This window comes from Temnothorax longispinosus, chromosome 4 (assembly GCF_030848805.1).
Source record: "Temnothorax longispinosus isolate EJ_2023e chromosome 4, Tlon_JGU_v1, whole genome shotgun sequence".
NCBI lineage: Eukaryota > Metazoa > Arthropoda > Insecta > Hymenoptera > Formicidae > Temnothorax > Temnothorax longispinosus.
The window spans coordinates 6,439,428-6,453,665 of NC_092361.1; the positions used below are offsets into that span (position 1 = coordinate 6,439,428).

General features: G+C 39.3%; 1 protein-coding gene across 2 annotated transcripts; it reads left to right on the forward strand.

Annotated features, from left to right (window-relative positions):
* Positions 1 to 560: 560 nt before the first annotated feature.
* On the forward strand, positions 561 to 13,857 carry LOC139812222 (uncharacterized). Of its 2 annotated transcripts, none has more exons than XM_071776896.1 (4): positions 561 to 684; positions 8,109 to 8,375; positions 8,949 to 9,206; positions 9,468 to 13,857. In XM_071776896.1, exons 2-4 carry the CDS (start codon positions 8,166 to 8,168, stop codon positions 9,588 to 9,590), a joined length of 591 nt encoding a protein of 196 aa, XP_071632997.1. In that variant the 5' UTR covers positions 561 to 684; positions 8,109 to 8,165; the 3' UTR covers positions 9,591 to 13,857. The 2 variants fall into 2 exon arrangements, with proteins under 2 accessions (XP_071632997.1, XP_071632996.1); XM_071776895.1 differs by lacking the exon at positions 561 to 684 and adding an exon at positions 6,958 to 7,612.
* Positions 13,858 to 14,238: the final 381 nt, after the last annotated feature.

Sequence of the window (14,238 nt, forward strand, 5' to 3'; positions counted from 1 at the left end):
TTTAAAGATGCATACAGAATGTCTCGAAATCACTGGACATAATTTTCACTATGGATTTTTTAGTCAATTCAGACTCGATTTCTTTCTAGCAAAATAAAGACATGTAAAATAAATAAAATGCATCTGATTAACTTTCTTGAAAGAAAAAGTAAATAATAAATCAGAATCAATAATTTTTAATTAATTTAAAATAGAATTTATTTTAATATAATATCAATTTAAAATTTAGTTACGAAAACGAGCGATATTAAAAATTAAAAAATTGTTACAAATTATTTCCTTTAACATTGCTAAAAAAAAAATACTTTTAAAACCTCGATCGGTTAGAAAAGCTGCGAGACATTTAGTGTTCTCAAGACATCTGATATTATTACCCTATTTTATGATATGTTTATTGAGCTAAGTTTCTCGATTGATTAATGACTCGCGCATCGAAAATTTCATTCAGCCTAGGGTAAGTGGGCGGCAGTGAGAGGGTAGGTGGACGGGAGGAGGCGGCGCAAGCGAAGAGGGTGAGAGAGAGGGTGAGAACTTGTACTTCGAGGCAGGCCGGTTAGGGGCGCTACACCCCCTTTGCCAACATGGCTGTCGCGGTCTGATACTACGCACGAGCCACCACGCATCCGGACGCCCGTGCCACTGTTATCAAGAAAACGCAGCAATACGCGCAAGCGGAAAAATCACGTGAGTACAGTAGATTCGCGGCGAGAATCCCGCGCCGATGTGACATTCGCGGATGTAAAAATCCATCGCGGAAACGTCGCTAAAACGAAATATTCGCGTTGAACGGACCGAGTGTTATCCGACAAGGTACGGGCTGCCCTGCGTGCGAGTTACATGGTATACGTGTGTGTGTGTATGTATGTATGTGTGTGTGCGTGCGTGTGTGTATCCTCTTGTATGTACAATTGCGTCGGTGTTTCCAGACGCGTGTCTACATCGGCGATCAATAAAACGATGGCGGAGAGCGGAATATTTCGACAGGGTGTGCGTGTATTTTCGCTAAAGACACCCCCGACACGTCGCGTTCTATCTGTATTTGCACCCCGCTGCATCCCTTGTGCTACCACCGCCTACGCGCTGTCCCTTTCCCGGAAGTGATCGTTCTGCTCTGACATTATCCGTCTCGCTGACGATATCCCACGAGATGTCGCGTCGAGGGGGGTTGATAACGTCGTGGACGTTTCCCCGTTATCGTCCTACGTCGGACGACGAGTGACGGACGCATTGTGATTCGAACGGCGACGTCTCGGAAAAGTTATAGAGGTCTTAAATGTTTTGTTATACCTCACCGTTTTGTGAGATGTAATAAAAAAGAATAACATTACAAACACAAGTCACGGCATCGTTGAGAACACGTGCGACAGAAGGCTTATCTCATCTGCCGATATTAGCTTGATTCGTACAACGCTCGCATTTTCAATCGTTTTTATGAAACTATATAGCGTTTCATGCCTATTAAAGAAGAGCAGGGTTCTCGTTTATATAGTTAGAATTGTTTGTTTGCTTTATTTCGTTAGAATGAAAGCACCCACAAATCTGACCTGAATAAAAGCCAGACATCTTACTCATCTAACCATCGACAAGGGAGGCGAATTCTGTTTTCCTCGACCCTCGTAGTATCGACTTACAACAGCAAATATACTCTCGTGTGGAACTATACAGGGTGTGTCAGAAATGCCACGCTCTTTCTTCAGTTAGATTCGCTCGGGCAAATCCAAAGTCGATCTATTTTGCTAAAGAAGATTCGCTAGCGAACGCAATTGCAAGCTTATGCAAAATTAAGTATTAAGCGGGATCGCGTCATCTCAAATATTAAAGTCGGTCACATATCCGGAATAAATTAAAATTGATCAGTCTGCGTATTTCACTTGCTTTACAAAGCTACAAGTAAACTGTTCTTCACGCGGACATTTGCATTTTATGATTACAAAATCTGCTTTGTATTAATATATCATTCATATACTATAAAAATCCGCGGGATTTATAAAACAAAGATTACTACTTTAATAATATGAAAAAGATTGTCTCATGAGTTAAGATTAATAGCGATCATGAAAGCGTTACGCCTTGTACATGTAACATATCATCGCGATATAGAGCTATATAAGCTTTCTCTACGATCGTTGAAGCATATCATGCGGTGTGACATGTTCTGACAACGACGAAAGTGCAGCCAGAAATTCGACGAATGACCCGCAAACTTTTCAGTACGAGACGATCGAAGGCATCTCGCGAGAAACCTCGAGACGTGCTTTCCACCGAGATATCCAGTTGCAAGCGATAATGCATCCTCGATATGTATTCCCGACACGTACAATGTAGGTGGAATAGCAATACGGATGATGCATTAAAGATTCTGCATGGATGTCTTGTCAGTGTAATAATTAATAAACGCAATTTCTACTTCCTTGCTCGCCGTGAATTCTCGATTTGACGAAAGACCGTAAAATATACAAAAATATACGGTATAAATGCGAATAAAACATATATAGGTACACGTTTTACACTGTCGATATATCGGATTTATATGACATATTCCTCGACTATCATTAAGTTACGACAAAAGATATGTTCTGATTTAAACCTTTAAAAATTATTCGCGAATGTCCCCGTTAAATAATAATTTTGTGTAATGGTTAATATTACAAATTATTAATATTTTCCCATTAATAAGTTCCCAAATTACTTTTCTCAAAACTTATTTTACGAAAAGAAACTTTGTTATGTATTTTTTAATTATATAAAAGAGGATTTATATGGAAAATCATTTTTCAAAAAATTGTTTTCTTTGTTTTTTTCGGGTGAATGCCTGTCCGCATAAAAATATACACGCCGCGAAATATAGAACAGAAGAGAAACTTTCTTTATATCGAAAAAAGTGAATGGTTTGGTAAATGTTTTTTTGTAATTTCCAAAACTAATAATTCCAGACTATATTTTAAATAAAATAATTAAAGCGTAATCTTGGAGCGTAATCATATAATTTTTCCAAGTATTTTCGTGAAAAAAGCAGATCCCATTGAAGGGATGCCATCAGATCGCCATGTTGCTTGACAAAGTCGATACTGGGTCTTGTGGATTTTTCTCCCTAGAACCCTTTGATGACGATGTGTATCCGATTTCACCAGGAAATATCCTCCTTTATACTCTTTGATACACAGTGATCAAAATTGATCGAAGAGTCGACCATCAAGTTTTTCTTGAGAAAAAGTACACTCTACGACGACATATATCAGTTACAGTGTTTGCAATTTTGTCGATATTTTATAATTAATGCGATCGGTGTCTCTATTCACGTTGCGCAAATAATGCAAAATTGCGTAAATTTACTTATCTGACCGGCGAAACGCCGTAAAAGTGCTCTATAATTTGTTGGCCGACTTTAATGACCGCTTTTATCACTCTTTTCTCTGAGACGCTTTCACGTCTTCTTATTTTACTGCTCGCTCCGTTACATTTATTATTCATATGTTCACTATCTGCTTTAATTCAAACGCGCCGTACTCTTAAGATATTTATAGTTGGACGAACTTATAATTAATGACTATGCATAATTATAAAGGATAATGAACGCCAATATCCTCAAACTTGCATTAAACAAAAAGGAAAATTTATGAACTTCCTTCCGATGTTCTTATCTAAATCTCTTCTTTCCATATACACATTTCATTCGCAAGCAGGATTTTTGATGATTTTTCAGAAATTTGTTAGATATTAATCTCGCCTTTTCAAATTTTATGTTTTATTTTTAGAATTATTACCATTTTGAACATTAATACACAATATTGTCACGTTTTTTTTCATCGAAAAATATTTATTTTGTCAATTTTGCACCGTTTATTTACTAGTATCTATTTTGTATTGTTATGTGTTGTAGAGAATAAAATTCATTGTTATTATTATTTCATTTTTCTCACCATTCTTCACTTATCACTAAAATGATTTTGTTTATAATGAAATTTATGTCCTAAAAATAAAACGATTGTCTTTAATGGCTAAATAGAAATCAAGAATTAGTTTAAATATTTCAATAAAATAGCTACGACAAAGAGAGTCATTTCCAAACACAATATTCAGCTGAACGCGCGATCGACCACGCAACTTATGCAGTCGCGATTGTTCCCATTCGTTAACATATTGTGTCAGCGTGTTCTCGACACCCTACGGTCCGGAGACGCGAAAAGTTTCAATAGAGAGTGTGTTTCATGTCGATGGCGCGAGACATTCAGACATAGGTAAATGATGTGGCGGGCAATGCCAATGGCGTAACGTCATCCGACAATGTCAAGCATCGTTCGATTGTTTCAGAATAGTTTGTGATATTTGTTGCTTGTTGAAAGCGTATTATGTGGAGACGTTGATATTTTAGAGGACCATTCACCAAGGTGCCCATTAACAAGGATTATTACGAAAGATTCACGCTGCATCTGTTGTTTGATGTGTGAAATCAGATTCAATAGATATTCAATAGATATAGATTTATTTTTTTATTCGAGAGAGAAATCTCGTTAGATGGAGTAGAAAGCACGTTCTTCCGTCGGATATCGGAATGTCAAATATCTGCCATCGCACATAATGTTGAATTCTCCATTACACGTACATTAAACGATGAAAAACGTTCCGCTATGTACGTTCGTTCCTTACTTTTCCCTCGTATTTTGATCAGAAAATTACCATTCGTATATTTGTAACATAAATTATGAGGGTTGAATAAGAAATGAATGATTGGGGCTGTCAGCAAGAAGTTTTAGAATACCCCGAGCGCGATGTTTCACTCGCATTGCACATTGCAGCTGTCATTAATGCACCGTCGAACCTAGGACACCGAGTGACCCAAATCCACTGGAAATTTTGCAATCGGGTGTCACTGGCATTCCATCGCCGCCGGCGACACAATTATCTCTTACAAAATACGATCCGCGCTGAAAATCCCAATTCGATCGCGGGTCTTCCCGTGTGCATTCAAACTGCGCATTCGTTTCCAAACGACTTTTATGCCATGTCAAAGCGTTAACTGCATTGCTTCTGGCATGCCGCGAAATAATAATGAAAACGTTTATATTTAACGCTTACGTATTTGACGATAAACAAATGGAATAATGCATTAACGAGTCGCGCCACTTTGTCTACTCGGCCCTGTGTGACAATCCTGCTTTCTATTTCGGGGATTCTCGTGAACGTTCCCCCAGGGCTTTTAAAACCACGAGACCTCGTTTACAAGAATCTGACAGGGACGCGCGCGCTTAGGATTGGAAGAACTGACGGATAAATCTTTTTTCATCTACGTAGCCCCCAGTTTGATACATCACAACCGGGATGTGATATCTATTAATCATCACGACAGACGAACAATGATCGCCTTCGTAAATTATTCTTCAATTTGTGCTTGATGGAATATTCATAAGAGCCTGACATTAACTGCCACTCCGAAAAAGTTTTAATAAGATCGCACAATACGATTGTCGTCCACCACGATTTTTCAAACAGCTCTCATGTCTCGTCCTCATAAACCCTACTCCGTATTTATGCCTCGTAATTAGCGCTAAACAAATATTTGATTGAAAAACGGCGTATTATAGCGAAAAAATTTCAATTATAATATATCTCTTTTGTTAATATTATCTCACGGTAGATCACTCAGCAATGATTAGTTCAAGTTATTTAACTTATGTAATATACTCAAATTGCTCGGCGTCTATAAGCATAGAGAAGATTGAACGTAAATCATGCGATATGAGTGGCAGTCTTCTCACAATTTTCGTTAGAAACTGCAACTGAGGTGTGTAAAAAAGGAAAAAAAGAAAAGAATAGCGGAAATATCGTGCATCTACAAACGCCGAAACGTTCCCAGCAAGACTGAGATGTAAACACGTTAAGTTATCGTAATGGAACGAGAAAACAGGAGAAATGAGTAAAAATGCACCGAGCGGAAGATGGACGCGACTCTCCGTAGATATACACCCGCAGGGAGATTGCCAAGTAAAGAGAGAGAGAGAGAGAGAGAGAGAGAGAGAGAGAGAGAGAGAGAAAGAGGTCGGTTGATAGGCACCTCTGGACAGGGATGAAAGTACCAAGGGGTGGATGAAGCCAAGCGAGGAGGAAACTAGGACGAGAGGTGTTGGCCCAGGATGGGAGTGCGTTGGTACCAGCTCGGGCCACTGACACGCCGTCCAGTCCTGCGCAACAGAAGGGGAGAAGGGGGGAGGGAAAGAAGGAAGCGAGAGGGTAGATGGAAACGCGTGGATTCTCGCCCCACCGACCGATGCAACCTACTTTGTCGCCTGTTTCATTTGTACGATAAAACGTCGCCCTATCCGTCTATCTTATCCGATGAGCGGTGATTTCCGTCCAGATGGAATTTTTCATCAGAGTTTTACGCTCGTCCGTTTGTTCGCCCGAGTTACATTTTGCATTCCGATTAAAACTTGGCCACTTCACGCGCGTGCGGTCGAGTTTTGCGTAATTAAATTGAATTTTTTGATAATCGAACGTCCTCGGAATTGACTATATGCAATGAAACATGCTTAATAAGCAAGTTTTCTCATCCACGCTGCAACTGATATAAAACTTTCGTTAAATTTTCTTAATACTCCGTTAAAGTTAAGCTAAAGTTCTCGGCTTCCTCGAGTTGTTAAATAGAGCTCGTTACTTTTTGTTCAAGCGTGGTTCAATTTTAGTCTTCGCATTTTCTTCGCCGCAATTGCACGCTGAGGATTGTATAATTCTGTCCTTATGTTCCCGCGTGCGAGAGCGGGAGGAAAAGAGATGCAATTCCGTCGCGGGGAACGGCATTGTCCGAACTGCCGAGTAATCTTCATCACTCGCCAAATCCTAACAACAGCCGCCGTTTATGGCATCGCGACACGTCCGACCACAAATAGGTCTGTTCCACTTGCGAATATACGTATTGGAAAACCGTCCGTACTCTATTGTTCCTGTGACTTTGTCAACCGCAAGGATCCCGTGACACAATTTGAATGTCGCGGTCGCGGTCGGTAGGAGGTCCGACCTTAAGTAGGACTTACTCCACTTGCGGTTTGCGGGAGAGATGCAAGATACGATCAAAGTTGATCTCGATCTTTATTAGCTTATCGATTTATCTGGCGGTTTTGCTCTCTGGCACGACGATGAAGACTGGCACTTCAATCTTCTCTGTGTTTACCCCGGGTTTACCCGCTCGCAACACAAAATTCGGAATCTTGTTATCCTTCATCCATCACGCTCACTAACGAAATTCAGTTAATTAATAATGGTCTCCGGCAAATTCAGTTGATCATCTAGATTGAAGTACGAACGCCTGCGCATCGCATGTGACAATACTAATAACAATATTTTAATAATAATTCAGAAAGCTGATCTCATATTTTATTTGAAGCAGAGAACTAACAGCGACGGCAAATATTATTTTCGCGCGCTGCATCAAATCAAAATGATAATATCGAGCGGCACAACGTGCCAGAATCATCGTTCGGGCTCGTCCTCGATTCCATCGGCCTCTCCTTTCCGGAAGGAGCTTAAGGGCGGGGTAAGCTTCGCGTCTGTAAAGTCGGCCGCAAATGCACCAAGTCGAGTGGCGGCGGTACGTCGACCGCCAATATCCGCAAACTCGGTCAGTAGGTCAACGACAGATGCATCCGGTGCAGTTGCGTGATCTCGCGGGTATAGAGTAAAATTCTCGTCCCGAGCCGAGTCACCTATCTCGAATCAAAAAATTTGAAATTATTATCAATCTAAGAAGAATAAATTTTCATTTTTGTTTCGCCTCCTTACATCTGGCCCGTATACTAATCTCCAATACTTAAAATTTTTGCTTTTGTTCTTATCGAATCTCTCATTCTTATTTTAATTATTATAATACTCCTTTTTTTGACCGAAGTTCATACATCTCTCACTTCTTTCTTTTCAGCGTGTTTTTTCCTTAAATTCTTACACGTTGATTGATTCAGAATTGTGCAGTTGTTAATTTAAAAGTTGGCTCGAAATGTAGGACGAATATTTCACTTTATATCCACGTGAATCCTCGGATACTACCGTTACTTGCAAAATGGTTTCTCGATGAAAGACTCATCTCGCAAATGAAAACACGATCTCCGTCCTTTTCGTAGGCCACGAGAACGAAGAAATTCGTCAAGCTGGCGCCGTTCAAGCTCCGTTTCTCGAAGATGCTGAAATCGCGCAGCTCCGGCGATAGTCGCAGCAACAGCGTGGAATCCGAGGAACAGCAACGGCAAATTAATCAGTCGTTGCCGTCGGGTACAGACGAGTTTGCGGATGTACCCGAGGCGGAAACGGACAAGAATTGTTTGTCGGTTAGGAACGAGCAGACGATTCCCAGCTCGCCTCCGCCCTCGTACGAGCACGTTCTCGAAGAGGTGAGTGCGCCATACCTCGGATGGGAGATTTTATTGATCGTTTTCGATACGGATATTATGTATCGCATGGATGACGATAAAAAAAAACATACTCGACATTTTTGATCGTGTCAACCGAGAGCTGTTTGCGCGACCCGCATTCAATTCCGAGGATTACGTGTAGCAATGCGCTCGATTAATTCTATACAGGACGGAATACCGTGGAACGCGAAATATGCGGCTCGAAGCGTCCCGAGGTCGGTATCTACGACAGCTCGTTGATGGAAAATGCAACCTGCGGGATTAACAGTGTACACGTGGACCTCGTGTGATCCGTCGTGCGATAATTCGCGCGACGTTGTCCATACATCACAATGTAACAAACAGTCGTGTCACACGTACAGCTGTTGCCAGTAGCGATCACTCGCCACAGGCTGCACGCTACATTAAATCACTCTATGTGCGTGCGAAATGTCGTTTCATAATTTCTTACTTATCAAAATTTCGGAATCTTATCAACCCGAAGTTTAACATTCTCTGTTCTTATTCTGTCATTTTTCGGTCTTTCTCAATCACAAAAATATTGCAATTTAGACACGAATGGAATCATCAGCTATCGCAAAGGAGGGGGACAAGGAGAAGCAGGTTCCCAGTAACGAAAAGAGCATGGAAGACGACGAAGACGGTGACGGAGGTGACGATGGAAGTGGCGGTCCTGGGGGTGGGGACAGAAAAGCAGCCAAAGGACCGAAGATACTTCATAAATCGAGCAAAGAGTTCTACAAGGCAATGGCGAAGCAGTGGGGCATAACTTGCAAAATGAGCGATCATTGCAGATGTTTGGATTGCCAGGTACATTTCTAAAAACACGTTTCCGCTATTCGAGATATATATTTCATATAAATTCAAGTCTCGATAATTCAAACTGTACCGATAACAAAACATATAAATTGTCAAAAAACATTTTTGTTTAAACAAAACTGACAGAAAAAGAGATAAATTTAAATTGGAATGATTGATTGAAATAACAGTTTTTTGTTGACTCGGCTCGATTTTATGTTTAAAGTTCCGAAAGGTACAAGCAGTATCACCGTTAATCGCGTTCTGTTCCAGAGCCACTACTTCGATTGCGACTACGACAAGGGCGAGCAAGGGAAGGGCGACGGCGGCCTCAGCGCCGGTACGCCGATGTTCATCTCCGAGGTGATGCACGGCACCGCCTGTGCCCTCCTGTAAATCGCCGCGTTCTTCCGGTTCCGCTTCTTTCCTCGACGGGAATGACGTCTATCTGATTACCACACGCACAAAACAGGAATCAGCGCCTAAAGAACGACGGGGGAGCTTCATGCATTTATATTCTGTACAAGATATGCAATGTCGGTGAGACATCGCGCGTATTTCAACATGAGAGAAAAAAAAGAAGCTACACACACGCGCGCGCGATGAAATATAAAGGCCTCGTAAGCTTTCGACGTACGAAGGTGCGAGATAAATTATTTTGAGATTAGACTACTAAGACGCAGAGCACATCTAAAGACAACCAACGTATAAATGCGCTGCTCTTATACGAAGAGAAAACAAGAGGCAAACCCTTAGGTTTTTCTATGTATAGGAGTTGTCCATTTATCGGACGTAAAGTAGAGTAGAAGGAGATACATTTGAGCAATAAACAATTTTAAACAATTCGAATATCACGTCCCTCCAATAAAAGATTTTCAGCGTCTTTTTACGCTTGTCGAAAATAACGCTTTTGAAGAACACTTAAGAACCTAAAGAAAATTTTCTATTGCCGTATACTTGAATTGTTTAAATATGGCTTAACGTTCAAATGTGTCCTTATCTCTCTTACAGAGTTATTTTCTCAGCATTCGATGTAATGTGTGTCATACTACGTTGCAAAGAGCCGCGTAACGTTTGCAGAGTTATTTTGTGGCAACTTTGCGAAATTTGCGACGCAAGTCGTTTATCCTTATCGTGACCGGCGCTTAGAGACTAAACGTAGAAAGTCATGCGCTTTATTACTGTCAATTGCATTGCACTCGTTCCTGGAGTTTTACGACAGAGTGACAGTTATAATGGACATGGAAAAACAGATAAAATGCCTCAATTCGATATTCCATTCTCATTTTAAATCTCATTATTTGAAACACAATTGATTGTTTATAAGATTTCCTCATTAATTTTTGCAATATATTAATATTTCTCTTTTGAGTTTCAAGTTATGAAGAAGTTATGAAGATACGATGATATTTAAACATGTGTCAAATTCTTAGCTACCTTTATATACTGGCATATACTTTAGCATATTATATAAAGAAAGAGAATCCATATACCAGAGCATGAAAAATGTAATAAAATCCGCTTACATGCGCGCAGGGAATCAGTGTTATTCCATTATTGACATGCGGGTTTCACATATTTTGCCGTAAAAATTTGAACTACATTGAAATTCTTCGGTTCACGCATTCAAAATACGTATTTTCATCCATTAATATCCTCATTGTGTCGGGCGTAATATAGTTATTATATTAACATAGTTATTATATATTAACATAGTTATTATATTAACATAGATTGTTTCATGTGGCGTTAGATCTGCATCGGAGATCATGGGAAAGCCAAGATGTACAATTTGGTAGAAATCACAACAGTTGGCCTATTTCAATGCCGTTTTCCAACGCGATTATTTGTCCAGCGTTGGACCTTTCGAGAGAGAGCCTATATATTTTGAACTTTGTAATTTCATTATAAGGAGTTTTTGATATTTCGTATATTGTGTTCCGCACATATCAAGATTCTAACTCGTACTGCGCCGACTTATCGTCAAATGTAGACCGCTATTGATAGACCACAGAACAAGACGTTTTTCATATCATTTACACCTGTTAAAAAGAAATAACCGTATAAATAACAGTATGAATAACTCGTGCAGAGAGGACTTCCATCTTTCGTAAAGTTCTTCTAAAAGGAACGAGTGTCGATATGCGCAAAGACCCCACACTTTTCTATCGGGGAAGAGAATAGTTGAATAACTAACAATGTTAAAAGTAGCGATTTTCCGTGAAAAAGCGTTCGAAGAAATCGAAACTCATGAAACACATGAAAGTATTTTAGATGAGATCGTCAAACCCACGAACTCGGCGACCGACGTTAATCGCGGACCCTTGGAGGGCAAAATAGCGAGACAGCAATCGAAAAGAATTCCAGCGAAACATAACACAGTACCTGCCTACACTTGTTTTTACAAGAGTCATTTCTTTTGTATCTCACAGCGGAAGGGAGACAACTATACGCAGACTACACAATATACTTCTTTTTATACAGAATGTCCCCGAAATACTTATACCTCGACCGCAATTTTCTTAACTCTTAGGTATCCAAATGTGAAACCAACATAGATTCCATGCAAAGTCTTCTGAGGAGATCCTGTTACGTTTTAAGTTTCGAGACTTTTAAAAAAATAAAACGCTTGTTACAAATCCTTAGTTCTATTTTCAGCAATGTTGTACAGATTGTGATGATTATTTATTCTTTACAATTAATTTGAGAGAAAATTAATTAGTTGTCAAGAAAATCACAATGTTTGGATATCTAAAAGACTTCGCAAAAGTATTCAAGAAATTAATATAGGTACATTAATTTCTTAAATACTTAAAAAGTATATTTCATATCCCATATCTTTTTTATTTTTAATATTTTTGTTAAATTTCAATTTTTTTTATTTTAATTTTTTTTTGTTAAATATTCCCTAATGAGATGCACCCACTCTTTCTACCTAACATTCTTCCTATACATTTTGATTCGTTATCATCTTTAGCTTTTCTTCTTCTGTCCATTTGAATTTCTTTTCTTGCTTATCTCATTTATCTTGGGAAATAAATACCATTATCCTGTTTACCATCTCCGTTGAGATATTGCCTCCGCCTCCGCACATGGCTTCGAATCTTAATTGCTCGAAGGTATTAGGCTTTGCGGGGTATCTTTTCTCTTAATGCCAAATAATCGCACATTTCGCAGCTGTGAATTTCGGCTTTCTTCTAATATAAGTCATCCCTTTATTTACCCCTGAATAAGTTTTTCCCCGTCAATACGATCCGTTATACATGTTTCTACGAGAATACGTTTGTACAGAAACAGAAGTCGAATTTTGCGCGAACAATGTGTGCATGAATAATTTTCTAATACAGACGCGGATGATTTCTTGATAAGCCATTTCTCCATTTGCAAGGTTGAAACGCGAGCGTCACCGGACATTCGTATACATTGCACGTCGTTCGTCTGCTCGTTTATACTATATAGTATAGCATACGTATCTCTTGTGTGTCTGTGCGTGTCTGTACGATACAGAGACAAAGATTAGAAGATAACAAATGCGATCTTTGGAACGCAAGGGAAATTTTAACGGATCGATTAGATCGCGAGGAAGGATAGCGAAGCGACTGCTTAGCGTTACTATCGGTGCTTCCGATTAGCCTTATTAACGAACAAAAGTTTCTCGCATTGTCGAATGAAATACATTACATTTGCATCGACGAGTCACTGACTATTCCTTTGATTTTAACAATCATTATTTCTATCTTATATATTATATTCTAAAGGCATGCTGAATGAAGGAGAGTATTGTTAATTATTTGAAGCACTAAGAATGACAAAATATGAGAAAGTGTAAATAAATTGTTGTTCGAACTACATTTATGAATTAGTCTGACCAGTTCGGAGTTAATTTTTATTGAGCGACAACTTTTGCAAATGGATTAGATCGATGTCCCTCTTAATTCACAGTATAAAATATTTAGACAATCGTATATCAGTTAAGTATCAGTTAAGTATATCGCTTATATCTTTGTGTCATTCTCAGTACTTCATCTGCTTGTAAATATTTCGAAGTGTCTGACAGCGAGCCTGCCTGTGGCAAATATTTATGTAATCGCCGATATTCAGTTACTGCACGTGATAAGCATCGCTCGTAAATTGATGTGAGTCTAGTTGAAGGGAAGAACATCCTTTGCGTATCAGACCACTCTATAAATTCATACTGACAATTGGATTCAGTTACGACAAATCGGAATACAATTAGCCTACAGGAAAAATGTCAACGATCAACGTCATATGTTAGAATAGAACCTTTAATTAGCCATATTTTTCGAATAGATCTCCAGAAACAATCAGAGAGGATGGACGAAAGAGGGAAAGCAGAAAGGATCGACCAGAATGTCAATTTATTCATAGCGGATGTGCAATTTATTCAGCAAGCGTGTTTCTCATTCGGGGAAATACGTCGCGAGTTGAAACCTTCTCTCTCGCATTAAATCGGTCCTTCGGAGCCTAAATAAAATGACACTATGAGATCTAGTCGACGTGTGTATACAAAATAACTATTCTGTGTATGTATGATGTATAGAGAAAATGTGTAATACGGCAGAAATTGTTGTATAGAAAATATTGACTGTAAAACTCGATGTATTCCGACAAACAGCACCAATAAACAAGGCCTAAGCGCTCATGTCTTGTTTGCGTTACCTTCCAGGGGCTTGGCGTATTAATTAATCTTCTCATTGCGACTATATAGAAAGCGCTATCGCCTGTCGACGAGCAATTCTTCGACACCGTGTATATTCGGCAACCAAAATCCAGGAGCTCAAAAATATTTTGCATTTTGAAAAAAATAATTTTAAACTTAAATGCAATCGTAGCTTGTGGTGCAGCGAAAAACAATCTCTGATATTAATTAAGAAGGATAAGAAAGGCGTCATTGATCTTTCTATTCTGCGACCTAAGGTTTAATCGACTCTATCGTATCATTCTCTATTTATAAACTTCACAAATAAGAAACGTGACATCGAGCAAAGTGACGCGAATTCGGTGAGCGACCGACATGCACGCA